The following is an 18,864-nucleotide window of genomic DNA, read 5'->3' as shown; positions in this document are numbered from 1 at the left end:
ACTCAAAATTTTAAAAACAAATGTTAAAAAATTGTTGTTACACGTTACTGGGAAATAAGATAGGCAATGGGTTATAAAAATCCATCTTGCCGAACAAGAAAGTGAGGGGGAAGGTTGAAGGAATGGGAGAGATAGAGAGGTATATACTAAAGGTCAGACTAGGGGAAGGAGTAATCAGTATGCTTGTCATCTTGGAGTGGGATGTAGGGGAGAGATGGGAAGAAAAGTTGGACCTCAAAATCTTGTGGAAATGAATGTGGGAAACCAAAAATAAATAAATAATTTCTGGGAAAAAATAAATTTAACATTATCTACAAAAAAAAAAACCTTGCCAGGACTAGTGTTTCTGGACATCTTCACAGGGAGCTTACCTGTGAGGCAACAAATTCAAAATGCAGAGAGAGATACATTTTCAGACCTGGAAAATACAGAGATTTATTTTTCTGGACTATGTAGAGATATATTTAGGGCTTTATTTTTTGTGTCCCCATCCCCACCCCAATTTGGGGTAGAGATTGTGAGACGGATAGATTCATCAAAAAGATGGTCAAGAAATAAAAATAGTAAAGTAGTAAAAAAAAAAAACCTTAGAGTCTAATCAAACTAGAACTTCTGAGTTTCCTTCATTTACTAGTGGGTTAGTCTGAAGTGATCTGTTTGTGATGAAGTCATACTAGCTCTTTCTAACTGAAGCTTCCTTTTCTGTTCCGGTTGTTGTTCAGTCTTTTCAGTTGTGTCCAACACACTGTGATCCCATTTGGGGCTTTCTTGTCAAAGATGCTGGAGTGGTTTTCCATTTCTTTCTATAGCTCATTTTATAAATGGGGAAACCGAGGCAAGTAGGGTGAAGTGATTTTTCCAGGGTCGCACAACTAGTAGGTGTCTGAGGCTGGATGTGAACTCATTTGAATTCAGGAAGATGACTCCTCCCGACTCCAGGCCTGGCACTCTATGCATGGTACCACTTAGCTAGCTGCCCTTAGGTAAGGTTATTAAAAACAAAACAAGACAAACGTGTTCCTTTTGACTGACATATAACTTACTGGAGACACATTCCCATACTGAGTTTCATCCAATCTAGATTCAATCAAACTTGGATTTTTGCCAAAAATCTCTTTTTTCACCCTGGTTATTGCCCAGACTTTGTACATTCTATCTGAGGCCAAGGGTTTTATGGCTCCCTCCCTTCTTGATTTATCTTCTATAAATTCTCCATATCCCCACTTACCATTATTCTTTCCATGCCGTACTTGATCCTCTCAGCAGTTTCAGAAATTGGAGAAAAATGTGGGCCTTTCTCTTTCCATACCTGCCCTTTTCAGTTTCAAGTCTGCTTAATTAGCTATGTTATCATCTGGCAGACAAGTTTGTTGACTAACTTTTCTATTCAGACTGCTTATTGAGGATAGGCTCAGGCTTCTGTAGTTTTACTTTCTTTGATGATTTACTTTCTCAGCAAAGACCTGGTATTTGTGCAGTGTTTTCCTGAATCAGAGGCCCTGTTTGTTGTGAATGACACATCACTTTTCCCCTACATGTAAATCAATGTGACTTCTGATACACAAGTCCTATGGGACAAGGTATTGGTATAGTATGGACACAAGCAGGCATCCCTATTCTCTAGCTGATTTTGTTACCCCAACCTGCACTCATGCTGGCAGACTGGGAGATTCCAAGAGAGGAATTTTCCATACTACTGAGGCTTACTGTCAGTGTTCTCTAAACAAAACTTGTGTGGGGAAACTATGTGCCTACAACTGACAACAGGAGTTCTGGAGCCCCCACTGGTGTGCTTACCATTTAAACAAATCAGCCAGGATGATACTATTACCTCAATCACAGAACATTTACTAAACAGAGCAAAAGCAAGAATAGTCATATCACAGTAGGCTATACCTAAATCTGGGTCACATTCTCCCACAATGAGAATAGTATCCATTTGGAAAAATGGCACAAACTTACAAAAAGTTAGCTAGGTGGCACATAAGTAGGGAAACATATTTGCCATGGGGGGCAGTGCATGAGTCTTCAACTAGGCCCTGATGGCCTTGGTTTCCTTAGGGAATAGTCCATACCATAAGTCACATGTTGAGCACTGCCTCTTTACTTCTGACTGATTCACTTAGCTGGGTTCCAAGGAAATATAATACTCTTTTGGCAAATGTTAATCCCCATAAACTTGGGATCTACACAACTATTCAAATCTGCTTTATTGGTTAGGATTTTTCCCATCTTAAGGCAGAGGTGGCAATAAAAGGAAAGGCATATGAACCTCTTTTTCTCAAGACAGCTCTTAAGCAGAGGATTCTTCTTTTTCTAATTTGTTCAGTTATCAGTAACAGAAGCAAAACCTTTTTTTTTAAGGCATCTCCATGAGAGACAAAGAATGCCCCAAGTTATCCTCTTAGATCAGCTGATTTCCTATGAGCCTTCCATTCAGCTGGGCCCAGCTGAGCTTGACTCTCTTCAGGTATCAAGGCACAATATCAATTCTTTATTCTCTGCTTTAACTTTGCTCTGCTTTATTGGTCCCTGCCTGACTCGAGCTTCAAAGCAGAGACTCCTTGTGTGAAATGACTCACCTTTCTCTTAAGGTGAGAAACTAGAATCCACATTTCTGTGACATCATGACAGTCAATATTCAATTGTTCTACATTTACCATAACATTCTAGGTATCAAGATTACCTAGATGTCTTCTTCTAGATTCTCATAGTAGTTGTGTATAAATTAGCTTCTGGGAGACAAGGGACTTAGGCCATCTTTGCCTCTAATAAATACCTTTTCTCTGTGGGGCTCTTTTCTCTCAAGTCCTCTCAAAATTGTCTGAATCTCTCCCCCAGGACTTTTTGTCTGAGGAGCTTCTTTCTCAGAAGGTTTTTTTTCCCCAGCAATGCCTGTGTTTAGGGCTTTACCCCCCCCCCCCCGCAATTAATATTGTCGAGATTTGAAGGGGAGCAGCTCCTATGTCCGCATTCATGAAGCTTCTTCTTGGTCTGTGGTGTACCTTAGTTGCCTAGGGCATCTTACCATTTCTAGAACCATTTATTAATGAGCAGGCAATCTTGGGCATCCCAAACTTAGGGTACACTCTTCTAGTTCATCTTAGTTTATTTCTTCAAGGCTTAGTGTTCCACACACGTTTTTTTGAGAGGCACCTGAAAAACCTGAGATCTGCTAGGTAGTAGAATTTTTACTCAGATTATGAAGCTGAACAAAAAAATCCATTCCCTAGGAGGTCTTTCAGGAGCTTCTTAAACTCCTCCATCTCAGAGAAGACAATATTTCAAAAATGATCAGTGGTCCAGGATCAATAATTTGTGTAGTTCTCTGTTTATGGCCTTTATTCTAACCTGCTAGGGGCAGCTTGGTGGCACAATGTATAGGGTGCTGAACTGGAGTTAGAAAGACCTGGATTCAAATCTGGCTTCAAATCCTCAGTAGCTTTGTGATCCTGGACAAGTCAGCTTCTCTGTGACTCAATTGCCTCATCTGTAAAATTGGTATAATAAAAGCAACCTACTCCCAGGGTTGTTGTGAGGATAAAATGAGATAATATTTGTAAAGCACTCTGCAGACCTTAGGGTACTACGTTTAAAGGCTAACTATTATTTCTCATGTCGTGAAACCACTGTGAATCCAGTACTGAGTTTCTTCCCATTTCCCTCAGGTGACTCTACTGGAGAGTCTGCAACAATCCAGCTTCTCAGGACCCGGCAGAGCTACTGATGGCTCAGGGAGGAACCTGAGAATGTTGTCTTGCATGCGATCTGCTAGTTGTACTTTGTAGCCTTTCATAAACTTCCTGGCCAGGGTTTTCAGCTTCTGGCTCTGGGCCTTCAGTGTGCTGTTTTTGTAAAGATGTGTCTCCCGAGAGCTTTTATCTAAAGGGACAAAAGCAAGGACAAGTATGAGACTTGTATACAAGAAGTCATTGGAAAACAGCCCACAGAAACGATGTACTTCCCCGGGACAAAGTTTGGCTTCAGGGCCCTATTCCCCAGTTACTTATCAGCATATAACCAACAGAACTTTGGACCTAATAATGGGGGAACTCTGAGCCCCAGGACTGTCTTGTGATTATGGGATCGATGTACATTGGCTTGAACTCAGAAAGCTGAGTCACCCTCACCCCAGGGCCAGCAGCAGCTAGGTGGTGGAGCCAAGAGAGAGCTGGGCCTGGAGTCAAGAAGACCTGAGTTTGAATCTGGCTTCAGACACTTTCTAGTTGTGTGACCCTGGGCTCTTTGCCTCAGTTCCCTCATCTGTAAAATGACCTGGAGAAGGAAATGGCAAAGCACTCGACTCTCTTTGCCAGGAAAACTCCATAAGGGATCACAAAGAGCAGGACACGACTAGAAACGACTAAACAGCGGTACAGCAGCAGAGTAATTCAACTCAGGACAGCTTAGCAGCATACCTACCCATCCAATATGGATGCCTTATTCATTAGTGAACACTGTGAGGTAGGTCCAGAGAAAGAGAAAAGACAGTGAGGACTGTCCTTAAAGAGTTGTGCATTTTTCAGGCCACAAGTATTCCCCGCACATGCCTGATTATCATGATACTTTACTTGTGTGCCACTTCCCCCATGGGCACTCACTGTGTGCATGGCGACTGTGCCTTTGGTTTATGAGTGGAATGTTAGACAATGATTATTCTTGCTTTACATGAGTAAATGCCTTTGTGAGGGGTTAATTGAGTCTCCTGGTCAGTTTGTTAATGGGAAGTACACTGGTGGGAACCCTATCACCCTGAGAGTAGTTGAAATTGTTGTTCCTTCTGGGGAGCCCCAACCTTGTTGCATGGGTACAGGTTCAGGAGAAGTAAGCCAATAAAGAGAGCACCCAGAGCAGCCACCCACTATGCTTACAGTCCTCCACAAGTGCCCTCAAGAGGCCTGAGTTTCCCCCACTCAAGTCAGAAACTGCAGGTTTACCACTGAAAAGGCAGGTACATTCACTGGAAACTTGACCATCTGATATTTCTGGCAGGTTGAAAATTCTTTTCTTGTCTTTACTGAATTCATCAACTCTGTCTCATCCTGATAACAAGACAGTAACAATCCCTCCCATTGGCTTCCTTGCTATTATTCCGGTGGCTAACTTTTTGGAGCCCTGCATCCTGGGGGACACATCTCCCCTTATCCCCCCTCTTCCAGGCTAGGTTCTAGTTAGATCTTCCTCCTTACCAAGGAGGTAAAACTCAATTTTTCAAGTTAGAGAATGGAGGGATGTTCTCCCTAATCAGAGATGGATAACTACTTGTTAGATGTTTCATAGAGGCAATCTTCTTTGGGTATGATTTGGCCTTTATGACATTGACGTCCCTCTAGCTTTGGTATTCAGTGACCTTGGGGGGAATAAGAAGACTCTTTAAGACTTACACATATAAAAATGATTCCTTATCTTTTCTGGGTGCCAAGATTCAGAGCTAATCCTTGTAGTAACTACAGACACTGACATAACCTTTAAAGTTTACCAATCATTTTACATACATTTTCTTTTCTTTTTTTTTCTTTTTCCTTTTTGGAGGGAAGAAGGAAGGACAATTGGGGTGAAGTGACTTGCCCAAGGTCACATGGCTAGTAAGAGTTAAGTTCTGAGGCTGGATTTGAACTCAGGTCCTCCTAACTCCAGGGCCAGTGCTCTATTCACTGTGCAACCTAGCCACCCCTTGATTGAAACAGCCTTGCCTTTTCCCTTCTTAGTTCATGGGAGAGGGAATGATACTTTCTGGAGCATAGGTGAAACTGCCCCATAAAGCCTGACCTATGCTGGGCCTACCTTTTCTTTCACTTGGAAGGAGGCTCGTCCGGAAAGAGGCCAGGTAGGAGGGGAGATATGGAGGAGATGTGTCTGAGCGTGGCTGAGGTTGCATGTGCAGGATTGAAGCCAGAAAGGGGTTAGGGGAGGCAGGATTTTCTGGGAAAGGGTTTTCCAAGATGCCTTTTTGTGAGGAGGGTTTTTCTTTTGCAAACACTGGAACCAGTGGGGGTGGTGGGACGGAAAGGAACAAGCATTCAGGTACCTGCTATGTGCCAGGCACTGTATTGTGCTTTATGCATTTTATCTCATTTGAGTCTCATAATACCTCTTGGAAATAAGTGCTATTACTATCCCCACTTTATAGTTAAGGAAACTGCGGTAAACAAAGCGTGAGTGACTTGGTTAAGTGACTTGCCCAGGGTCACCCAGCTAGTAAGTTAGGCTGGATTTTAACTCAGGTCTTCCTGATTCTAGGTCCAGTGCTCTGTCCGTTGTACCATCCAGCTACTAAGCTAGCAAAGTGGATGGTGAGGAATTCCTTGTTCAGGGAGAGATACACCCTTTTATCACCTTTAGAAACTTGGGATTCTGGGACTAGGAATCAGGCCAGGAAGAGGCCCAACCTCCAGAGAGGGGAGTATAGGGAGGTAACATGAGCCAGCACCATTGTTATAGCTGCTCACAAAGGACTCTGAGTCCTAGGCCTAAGAGAGGAGCCTGGAAGGGACTGAGAGGAACCTGAAATCAGGGGCACATTCCTCTGGCAGTGCTCCTGGGGACTCAAGACAATCCCTTCCCACTCTTTACATCACTTTGGCCTCCAAGAATATGGGGGAAGGATGCTTGCTCCAGTGTGGTTCTTTAAAGGACAGGGAGGCCCAGAGAGGGTAAGGGACTATCCCAGCACACAGACTCTGGTTTTCCTCATTTGTTCATGTCTCTTTTCTCCCTGCCTCCCTGTTTGCCCCTTTTTCCTTTTCCCTCCTGCCTCTTTCCCCTATTTTCCCCCTATTTCTCTGCCCTGTGGCTTCCCCCATCCCTCTCACCTGGTGTCTCACCATTATTCCTCCTCCCCCTCTGTTCCACCCTATTTCTCCCACTACAGGATGCTGCCTGGTTCTGAGTGGCTGTCTCACCAGCTGGGCCTCCCAGGACTGGAGTTGAGAGTTTCTTCAGCCTTGATCCTGATCTTCCTGACATTTAGCACCTGGATGCTGTGCAAAGGCCTGACCTTCCTTCACCAACTCTATATCAAGAGCCGCCGGCTTCGATGCTTCCCTAGACCTCCCTTACAGAGCTGGTTTAAGGGCCATATAAAACTGGTAAGTGGGGACATCTGGATTAAGGGCTAGGGTAGAGGTGGGGGGATCTCAGAGGATAGAAAGACTATGGGCTTCAGTGGGTAGAGGGTGTGAGCTTATGAGTGGGAAGAAGGTCTGGGAGGGGTGACACAGGGTCAAGGGATCAAGGAGTTCAGGGAGGCTAGGAACCCCAATAACCAGAGTCCCAGGAAAGCAGTCTGGAATGAATTCACAAGCTCAAGCATTCTCTAAGTCAAGGTGGCAAAGATTAATGTTACACTATACAAGTAGGCAAGAGTTCTTAGGGATCCTGCAACCTTAAAGGGGTACAGTTAAAGTTTTTATAGGATATTCTATAGTATAACAAGTGCCAAACATGCTAAGTAGGTGAGTAAGGGTGGGATTAGGGAGTGGTTAAGGAGTGGTCAGTTCTTGAAGGAACTTGTGTTTTGGCATCTACTGTGTAGGCATATTGCCAGAAGTCACTGGGAAATAACCTAAGGGGGGGAGGGCTGCATGGAGGTGTCCTCTTAGGCTTGAAATGTCATTAAGTCAGTTAACAGTCAGGGCTGACCAAGCTGCCACCCATCAATGTCATGTTTGACCAGATGAATGTTGGGAGTGTTGGTGTATCCCAAGTTAACGAGGGATTCAGGATGTATATAATAAGCTAGGGAGTATACACATGACTGAATCTAGGATATATATGATAGTTATGGCCCAGTACACAGCTGCTTCAGCCAGTACACAGTTGGGTCAAACTACCAAATTCTACAGGTGCAGCTGGCTACTGTATCATGAAGAGAGTTCAGGATGCTCTGAATCCTGTCTCCTGACTTAATTTCTGTGATGCTGGACAAGTGATTGAACCTCTCTCAACCTAGTTTCTGCATATGCAAAAGAGGAATAATAGCACCTACCACAAATGGTTGTGAGAGACAAATTAGATAAAATATGTAAACTGTTTTGTAAACTTTAGTCTATAAATATTAGCTATAATTATTGTTGGCATTATTATGGTTGTAATTTTTTCTTCTTCAGTCGTGTTGCACTTCTCCCACCTCCATGATCTTCACAACAATGGTTTAGCAATCCCCTCTAATTCTTTCAGGCCTGGGAGGTGCAGCTCATCTGATCTTGCTAGACAATGACCTAGCATTATGTATTTTCCTAGCATTTCCCTTCTTATCCTGGGTTCCAGCTCTTCCTGTTAGCTATTTTTTCTGTCTTTTCTCATCTAATGCTCATTCTTCCAGGAAGAAAAAACAGATGAAAAATAAAGTTGAGTAGTTAGACCTTCTTACTGTCATCTGTTATCACTGTCCCTTGTTACCATTATTGCTGAGCAGCAGTCCTCTCCTGGGCAGGCAGGCCATGCAGTGGCTAGAGGCCTGGGCTTAAAATCAGGAAGACCTGGTTTCAAATCCTTCCTCACACCCTTACTGGCTGTGTAACCTTGGACAAGTCATTTAACCCCTGTTTGCCTCAGTTTCCTCAACTTTAAAATGGGGATAATAATATTACCTATATCCCAGGGTTGTTGTGAGGACCAGATAAAATGATATTTGTAATAGTACTTATCGCAGTGCCTGGTACCTAGTTGGTACTATATCAAGGCTTACTGGCCTATTACTACTACTACTTCTACTACTTCTACTACTACTACTACTACTACTACTACTACTACTACTACTACTACCACCACTACCACTGCTATCACTACTGATACTACTACTACTACTACTACTACTACTACTACTACTACCACTCCCACTACTACTACTGCTACTACTAGCTATTCCTTCTTTGGTCTTCCCTTTCTTCCTGACATAACTACAACAATTTTTATATTGTTAGCATTTACTGCCAGCTAGATTCTCAGCTTATTCTGAACTTGGGTTTCTGATACTACTCTTACAGACTATATCATTCTTTTGTATTCAGTCTTTGTTTTCTGCCTTTGTTTTCATGGTCTGTTCAGATGCTGCCAGTGAATAAGCTAACACTAGCCCTGAAAAGATTTAGGCTCATGTTTATATGTGTTTCTGGGCATTTTAATAATCATAATTTTAGTACCTATAATTTATATAGCACTTAGAGATTTTTCAAAGCACTTTATATATTTTATCTCTTGATCTTCACAAGAACTCAGATGTAGGTGGTGTTATCATCACAATTTTACAAATGAGGAAATTAAGGCAAACAGAAGTTAGGTGATTTGCCTAGGGTTGGACGGCTACTAAGTGTCTGAGGCTAGATTTGAATTCAGGTCTTCCTGACTCCAAGTCTAAAACTCTATCCACACCATCACCTACATGTCTCATCATCTTTTTTGATAGCCCTGTTGCTTTTATCATCTTTTTAAAAATAGTGCCATTTCTGTCTCTTCTATAAAATAGTTCAACTTTAAGAAGTTCCTTATGATTTCTTTTTCCTGTTTACCTGTTCATGCTTCTTTTGATTCTTGTATTTGAAAGTCAAGTCATTTCATCAAGAATACATGAAAATCCTCTATTTCATTGAATTATCATGCTTTTTTATTAAAGCATTATACTCAGTTTTTCTGGGTAGATGATTCTTGGTTTTAATCCTAGCTCCTTTGACCTCTGTAATATCATATTCTGAGAACTTTGATCCCTTAATGTGGAAGCTGCTAGGTCTTGTGTTATCTTGACTGTGTTTCCACAGTATTCAAATGTTTTCTTCCTGACTGCTTGTAGTATTTTTTCCTTGTCCTAGGAAGTCTGGAATTTGGCTGCAATATTGGTAGTTTTCTTTTGGGGATCTGTTTCTTTTTTAAATTAAATTTTATGTTTATTTTTAGTTTACAGCATTCATTTCCACAAAATTTCCAGTTACAAATTTTCTCCCCATTTTTCCCCTACCTACAACCCCAAAACAGCAATCCCATTGAATATCCCCTCCCCCAAATTGCTCTCTCCTATATCTTCCCCCACCCCCCCACCGACTTTCCAGTAGGGCAAGGTGGATCTCTATGCCCCAGTGTCTGTATATCTTCTTTCCCATTTACATGTAAAATAATAATAATAATAATTAAATATATATATTTATATTAAACATTTGATTTTCAAACATTGAATTCCAGATTCTTTCCCTTCCCCTTTGTCATCCACCCTTACTGGGAAGATAAGCAATTCAATATAGGTTGTATATGTGTAGCTATGCAAAACATTTCCATAGTGGACATATTGTGAAAGACTGGCTACATATCCCTCCATCCTATCCCACCCCCCCCCACTTTTTCTATTCTCTACTTTGATCCTGCCCCTTTTCAAGAGTGTGTGCTTCCAAATTCCCTCCCCGCCAGCCTGCCCTCCCTTCCATTATACCCCATCTCATCCCCTTTCCCCCTACTCTCCTGTAGAGTGAGATACACTATTTAGTGTGTATGTTATTCCCTCCCTAAACCAAATTCAATGAGAGTAACGATGACTCATTCCCTTTTACCTTCCTGTTCTTCCCTTCCATTGTAACAGTTTTCCCTTGCCTCTTCTATATGAGATAATTTATCCCATTCTGTCTCTCCCCATCTCCTCTCATTATATTCCTCTCTCACCTTTTAAGTATCATCCCTTCCTATTCAATTAGTACTGTGCCCTATGTCTATGTATACCTGTTAACGTATATACACACACTCACATATGTATTCATAGGCCCCTATGCCCTCCTATATAGACATACATGTATGTATACGTATACATACATATATATGCACAAATTTCCATTCCCTTCAACTATTCTTGTACTGAGAAAAGTTTCATAAGTTACAATTATTGTTTTTCCATGTAGGAATGTTAATAGTTCAACTTTGATAAGTTCCCTATGAGTACTTTTCCCTGTTTACCTTCTCATGCTTCTCTTGCTTCTTGTATCTGAATGAAATTTTCTATTCAACTCTGTTTTTTTCATCATGAATGCTTGAAAGTCTTCTATTACATTGAATGACCATATTTCCCCCAGAAACATGATACTCAGTTTTGCTGGGTAGGTGATTCTTGGTTTTAATCCAAACTTCTTTGACCTCCAGAATATCATATTCCAAGCCCTTTGATCCCTCAATGCAAAAACTTCCAGATCCTGTGTTATCCTGATTGTTTTTCCACAATATTCAAACCTTCCTGGCTGCTCTTAATATTTTCTCCTTGATGTGGGAATTCCAGAAACTGGCTATAATATTCCTAGGAGTTTTCTTTTTGGGATCTTTTTTAGGAGGTGATCAGTGGATTCTTTCAACCTCTATTTTGCTGTCTGGTTCTAAAATACCAGGGCAATTTTCCTTGAGAATTTCTTGAAGGATGATTTCTAGTTTCTTTTTTTGATCATTTCTTTCAGGTAGTCCAATAATTTTTCAATTCTCTCTCCTGGATCCATTTTCTAAGTCAGTGGTTTTTCCAATAAGATATTTCTCATTGCCTTCTATTTTTTCATTTGTTTGGATCTGTTTAATAGTATCTTGATCTCTCATAAAGTCAATAGCTTCCATTTGCTCCAATCTAATTCTGAAGAAATGATTGTCTTCAGTAAGGTTTTGAGATTCTTTTTCCATCTGGCAAATTCAGCTTTTTAAAGCATCATTCTCCTTATTGGCTTTTTGAGCCTCTTTTGCCATTTGAGTTAGGCTATTTTTTAAGGTGTTATTTTCTTCAGTCAGGTTGTTGACTCCCATTTCATAATTTTCTTTACTCATTCTCATTTCTCTTCCCAATTTTACCTCCACCTCTCTTATTTGGTTTTCTAAATCCTTCTTAAGGTCCTCTGTGGCCTGTAAACAGTTCATATTTTTCTTGGAAGCTTTTGGTGCAGGAGTTCTGACTTTGCTGTCTTCTTCGTGTTCCATGCCATGTTCCTTTTTATCCCCAAAACAGGAGTGTAAAGTCAGATTGCTATGCTTGCTTTGTTTCCTTTGCTTACTCATGTTGCCACACAATTACTTGACTTTTGAGCTTTTTGCCACAGTAAAACACTTCTACCAGAGAGGGGACCTGTGTCCCAATCACAGGAGTTTTCTCAGTTATAGGAGCTATTAGTTGGGTGCCCTCTCTGAAGCCTCCACACGCTCTGGCAAATTGGTCACGCACCCCAGGACCTCCACTCTGGACAGTGATCCAGATCCAAGCAGGTTAAAGCAAAAGCAATTACCCCTTAGACTGTTTTCTTGGTCCCCTTACAATCTGAAGGCTAGGAGCTCTGAAGCAACCATGTGGTGGCAATTGCACAGCCACCATGTCTCAACCACTTCTCCCTCCAGGGAGCAAATGCCAGACGCACTCCCAGACTCCTGGTTCACAAGTCCACACTGCACTGACCTCTCACTTTGTCTTTAGCATCTATGGGTTGATAATTCTGGAAATTGCCACAGGTGCTGATGATCTGAAATCCCTGCAGCTGGCTGCTGTTTGTGGCCACCCAGAGGCTAAACCTCTGGCTCACGTGGGGCTTGGCTCTGCTCCCAGAACACTGTGTTGGCCCCTTCCTCCCAGCCTGTCAGTCTGTTTTCAGCAGGAAGTTAGCTTCTCTCTGTCATCTTGTGGGATCTGTAGTTCCAAAGTTCTTTTATAGTAAGTTTTTTAAATGAATTGGAGGATGTGGAAGTGGGAGCCACATGGAAGTCTTGCTTTTACTCTGCCATTTTCTGGCATCTTTTTCAAGAGGAGATTGGTGAATTCTTTCAATATATATTTTGCCCTCTGGTTCTAGAATATCAGGGCAATTTTGCTTGAGAATTTCTTAAAAGATTGTGTCTGGGCTCTTTTTTTTATCTTGGCTTTCAGGTAGTCCAATAATTTTTAAATGATCTCTCCTGGATCTGTTTTCCAGGTCAGTGGTTTTTCCAATGAGATATTTCATATTGTCTTCTATTTTTCGTTTGTTTGGATCTGCTTTATAGTGTCTTGATTTCTCATAAAGTAATTTGCTTCCATTTGCACCAATCTAATTTTGAAGGTTTTATTCTCTTCAGTGAGTTTTTGAAATTCCTTTTCCATCTGGCAAATTCGACTTTTTAAGGCATTGTTCTCCTCATTGGCTTTTTGGGCCTCTTTTGCCATTTGAGTTAGTCTATTTTTTAAGGTATTATTTTCTTCAGTCAGGCTGTTGACTGGATTTTCATGATTTTTTTTGCATCATTCTCATTTCTTTTCCCAATTTTTCCTCCACTTCTCTTACTTGATTCTCAAAATCCTTCTTTAGCCTGTTCCATGGCTTGTAACTAGTTCATATTCTTCTTGGGAGCTTGTGATGCAGGAGTTCTTACTTTGTTGTCTTCCTCTCATTCCATGCTTTTATTCTTTTTGGCCTCCATGTATCTATGTTTGGATTGTGTTTCCTCTGCTTGCTCATGTTTCTAGTCAATTACTTGATTTTTTAGCTCTTTGCCATGGTAGAACTCTGTTTTTAGAATCTAGAGAGTTTGTCCCAAATCACTGTGATTTTTACAACTACCAGAGCTATTAGGAGGGCACCCTCTCTGTAGCCCCCACAAGTTCTGGAACAGTGGTCACACACCCTAGGACCACCACTCAAGACAGTGATCCAGATCCAAGACAGTCAAAGCTTGTTACACCTCTGCCACCTCTCACTCCAGGGGCATGGTCTCCACCATGCTCTTACGTGCCCCACTTCCAACAGAATTCCCCACAGACCTTTTACTTTCTCTTTGCCTTTTATGGTTTGAGAAGTCTGGAAACCTCCATAGCAGCTGGTTATGCACTCTCCTGAAGTCTGCTCTGACAGTCGGTGGTCAAGGTCACCCCACAGCCAGAATCATATTGTTCATGTAGGACTGAGCTCAGCTCTCAGCCCAGTGTGATAGGCCCTTCTTGTTGGCCTACCGGGCTCTTTTCAGTGGGAGATTTGTTTCTCTCTGTCACTTTGTGGGTTCTGTAGCTCTAAAATTTGTTTACAGTAATTTTTTTACATGTATTGGAGATGGTTGGAGCTGGAGCCACACAAAGGTCCTGTTTTTACACTGCTTTCTTGGTTCCACCTTGAAAAACAACTCTTTTATAAAAATTCATTTTCCCTACTTGCATATAAGAGCAATTTTTAGCATTCTTTTAAAAAAATATTGAGTCCCAAATTCTTTCCCTCCCTTCTTCCACTCCCCCCTCCCTGAGATGATAAACTATTTGATAGAGCTCATACATGTGCAGTCATGCAAAACATATTTCCATATTAATCATGTTGTGAATAAAACACAGACCAAACAATACATGAAAAAATAAAGTGAAAAATAGTAGGATTCAATATGCATTCAGACTATCAGTTCATTCTCTTAAGGTGGATAGAATTTTCCATCGAGTCCTTTGGAATTATCTTAGATCATTGTATTTCTGAGAAGAGTTAAGTCAGTCCCAGTTGACCATCATGCAATATTGCTTTTCCTGTGTACAATGTTCTCCCGGTACTGCTCACTTCATTTTGCATCAATTCATCTAAGTATTTCCAGGTTTTCTGAAATCATTCTGCTCATCATTTCTTGTAGAACAATAGTATTCCATTAAAATAATATACTAGGATTTGTTCAACCATTCCCCAAATGATGAATATTCCCTCAATTTCCAATTCTTAGCCATCATAAAAGGAGATGCTATAAGTATATATGTGTGTGTGTTCACAAAAAGATCCTTTTCATTTTTTTAATCTCTCTAGGATACAGACAGTGACATTGTTGGGTTAAAGGCTATACACATTTTATAGGTCTTTGGACATAGTTCCAAATTGTTCTCCAGTATGTTTGGGTCAGTTCACAACTTCACCAAGAGAACATCAGTGTCCCAATTTTCCCATATCCCCTCCAATGTTTATAATTTTCCTGAAAAAGAATTCTTCACAGTATAGCCAACTTATAGTCATCCAGCCATCATGGGAAAAATATTTCCCCTGAGTTGTCTAAAATGAACTGGAGAAGGAAACAGAAAAACATTCTATCACCTTTTCCAAGAAAACTCCAAATGAGTTCACAAAGTGTGGGCATACCTGAAATGACTGAACAACAACAAATAATTGCATATTTCCTCCATATTTCTCTTAAGGTCCCATCTAGTTCCAAATCTATGACCATAAATAATAGGATTTATTTCGATTAAATATATAATTAGATTCAGCCCAATATTCTAATCTATGATCTTTTGAAATCTTGACTTTCTGATTAATAGTAATAATAATATCCAGCACTTATAGAGAACTTTAAAGGTATGAAAATTACTGTACATATATTTTCTTATTGTATTCTCACAATAGCTCTATGAAGTAGGTGCTGGTATAATCTCCAGTTTTCAGATGAGAAAACTAAGTCTGGGCAAGGTTAAGTGGCTTTCCTGGGGTTATATAGTTCATAAATGTCTGAAATGGGATTTGAACTCATTCCAGGGCATTTACTCATTGCAACACCTAGAATTGTTGTTATTTCCTGTAAATAAACTTATTGCAAATGTGGACACTGAAGAAATTTGGAGAGAGAGAGAGAGAGAGAGAGAGAGAGATGATCTTATGTAAGCCTCTACGGTTCAGAAAGGTTGTCACTGTACTGTTTGCAAAATTTCCCCTCTGTGTTTCCTGGTATAATTATTGGAGTACTGTGTTTGTCTTTCCCCTTGTTTACCTGGTGTGATGTGGCTCCACCTGTCACTCCTCTGTGATAGAGGGCTTCTCATTCTAGTACAGGCTGTTCTCTAATAGTAAAGATCAATGTTAAACAGTATCTAAGGCATCACTGAAAAGATAAATTTCCTGAGACTTGAATTAGTACCTTTTGGTTGTATTTGAGAGCTTCAAATGTAACAGGGTAAGTAACAGTAAGACTAGGAAGAAAGTATTGAGAGACTATATTTCTTTCACACCCACTGATGCTGGGCTGTTTTTCAAGTCTCAGCTAAAATCCCACTTTCTACAAGAAGACTTTCCCAATCCCTCTTAGTTCTAGTGACTTTCCTCTGTTGATTATGTTCTATTTATCCTGTGCATAGCATATAACTATATGGCTGTTTGCATGGTGTCTCCCTCATTGAATCGTGGGTTCCTCAAGAGCTGGCACTGCCCTTTATCTTTCTTTGTAGTCCTAGTTCTTGGCAGAGTACTTGGAACATAGTAGATACTTAGTAAACGTTTGTTGAATGACTATCTTGTGGTTTAACCTGATCCAGCCTGGATGATGGGGTTTGATGTTATGTTAGTCTGGAACCTTGTGTCTTTTTGCTCAGGTCCAAGGTGTAGACTCTCAGAGACACTCAATGTCCATCTCAGCAGCCTCAAGTTGGGTGGGATGGTGTTAATTGCTGCACATCTCAAGAGGTCCTTGGTGTCTAAGTTTCAGGTTAAATGGAAACAGGACCCATTATGGAACTCTGTGGCTTCCTCCTCACTGGATAAAACTCTTCAAGAGACCGGGGATGGCACTTTCCTCACCCTCTGTCAGAATATTGGTGTTTTGCTGGTATTGGGTGCTAGGGAGGCTTCTTGGCCCTGGAAGGGCATCTTAGCTTTATTCTCATGCGTATCAGGGATGAGGCCACTCGTCGATTCCATTGGCACCACCTACTTTTGCTTTTCCATTCTTCTGTTGTGGGACATTGTTGGACACTATAGGCTGTAATGTTCTAGCTCCTCTTTTCCTCTCTAGTGTCTGGAAGCTTCCAAGGATTTTATTTCCCTTAATGATGGGGAAATACACAGAGAAAGTGAAAAGGAAGGTGGGCCAGTGATTTGGGTTCATCCTCTTCACAGTGACCTTCTCCCCCAAAAAACACTGGAGTGCCTGTTGGGGATTTCCCTTTCCTTTCCTTTCCCTTCTCTCCACCCCATTTGAAGTCACCAATCAGCTCTGACCAAGTGACTCAGACCTTCCCAAGCTCTGAAACTCACAGGTAGTTTCTTAGGATAGAGTGGGGCACTTTCATTTGGGTATTGATGCTTGTTCACCTAAGGCCACAAGAGCCTCTAGGATACAAATACAAAAGAGGTGGCTCCAAAGAGCAGGCTCAGGCTTGCCCAGGGTCTCCACCTTCCCCCACAGGGTAATGTCCAATGAGACTGCCAACTGAAGGTGACTAGGCAGGACATGTACTTTAGCTGCCATGAGCTGTGGTGCCATGGTGGCCAAGGGGTAGAAAAGAATGAGACGCAATTGCACCTTCCCTCTTCACAGGAAGTCCCAGAGCTTCATGATACCAGCTCAAGGGTCACAGGAAGACAGATCAAGAGAGGAAGAGTCATTGTCCTTTTCAAGATCCATGATTCTGTAGGCTCTTCTGGATCCTTGGTCAATGTCAATCCTCTACAGTGCCGAGTCACACACATGTGGACAGTTAGAAGCAGAAAGGGAATCTTTACACACGCTCTGTGTAACCTCCATTGTATTTGGAATAGGATTGCACACATATAGGGCATTCTTCCCTTCCTTTCTTGCTTCCTTCCTTCCTTGATTCCTTCTTTCTCTTCTTCCTTCCTCTCTGGATCCTTCCTTCCTTCTTTCTCTTCTTGTTTCTACCCTTCCTTCCTTTCTCCTTCCTTCCCTCCTCCTTTTCTTCCTTCCTTCTCCCTCTCTCCCCCCCTCCACCTCTATATCTCACTTTCTGGGTCTATACCAGGAGAATTAGGTCAAAGGGTATGTACATTAGTGACTTTTCTGAGATAATTATAATCTGTTTAAAATGATTGAATCAATTAACAGTTCTGTCAACAGTGTATCATTGTTCCTGTCTTCCCACAGCACTGAATGTATTTGTTATCATCTTTTCCATGTTGTTAAGTGAAACACCACAGTTTTATCCTTGCATTCGTCTTTTCAGTGATTATGGAAAATTTATCATATGCTTCTTGATCAACTTCATTTTTTCTGAAACTGTTAGTATCTTTTGACCACTTATTTACAGGGGGAATGACTCTTATTCCTACATATTTGTGTCAGTTCTTTATAAATCTTGCATATCATATGTTTATTTGAGGAACTGTATGCAAAGATATTTTTTTTCAAATTAGGACTTAACTGTCTTCAATTATTGAATGAAATCATGGAAGAGAAATTAGAATTTTCACACTTGACCACAGTGGGAAGAACTAGCTATAATGGATGGAAAGCATAAAGAGATTTATTTAGGCTTGAAGTTAGGAAAAGCTTCCTAACAATAATGACTATTTCAGAATAGGATAATCTCTCATGAGAAAGTAGAAGCTTCCCCTCACTAGAAGTCTTCAAGAAGAAACACAAGGGCTACTTGTTGAAGATGTTGTATAATAGATTCTTATTTGGGTGTGTGTTAGATCAGATGGCCTCTGGAGTCCCTACAATTCTGAGACTCTGGATGAGGCTTAGACTGCTTCTATGATGCCATACACCCTGTCATACTGGTTGCATGAGGGAGATGTCCTTCAGAAAAGCCCATACATGTACCCTTTGGGGAATCTTCACCTTTTACCTGACCACAAGAGGTTTGTCATTTCCTTAATGTGCTGACTCTTGTCGCTTTATTTACAGATCACACCCAATGAGGAAGGCATAAAGAAGGTTATTAAATTTGTGACCACTTTCAGGGAAATCTTTCTATTGTGGGGTGGACCCAGCCGTGCAATTGTTTTCATCTGTCACCCAGACTACATCAAGCCTATCACATCAGCTTCAGGTATGTAAACCCTGGGTCATGGCTACCATGGCAACATCTATCCCTGCCTGCCCCCTCACCTATTCATCACCCCTCCCACTGACATATGTGATCATAGAATATCTTATACAATGAGAAAAATCAATAATTGTTGCCTTCAAAAACTTACCTTTTCCTTG

At 41.1% G+C, this 18,864-nt stretch overlaps 1 protein-coding gene across 1 annotated transcript in view; it reads left to right on the top strand.

The window, feature by feature from the left end:
- Positions 1 to 6,356: 6,356 nt before the first annotated feature.
- Positions 6,357 to 18,864, top strand: part of LOC138160318 (cytochrome P450 4F11-like) — a 91,383-nt gene continuing 78,875 nt past the window's right edge. Inside the window, exons 1-2 of the mRNA XM_069086977.1 lie at positions 6,357 to 6,653; positions 6,872 to 7,088. Coding sequence (XP_068943078.1) covers positions 6,595 to 6,653; positions 6,872 to 7,088 — 276 coding nt within the window. The 5' untranslated portion in view covers positions 6,357 to 6,594. The remainder of the gene's footprint in view (positions 6,654 to 6,871; positions 7,089 to 18,864) is intronic.

The sequence above is a fragment of the Petaurus breviceps genome, unplaced genomic scaffold, assembly GCF_028583685.1.
Source record: "Petaurus breviceps papuanus isolate PSGF00001 unplaced genomic scaffold, PetGlider_PUasm1.0 180, whole genome shotgun sequence".
Taxonomy (NCBI): Eukaryota; Metazoa; Chordata; class Mammalia; order Diprotodontia; family Petauridae; genus Petaurus; species Petaurus breviceps.
This window is presented reverse-complemented; position numbering and strand designations above follow the sequence as displayed.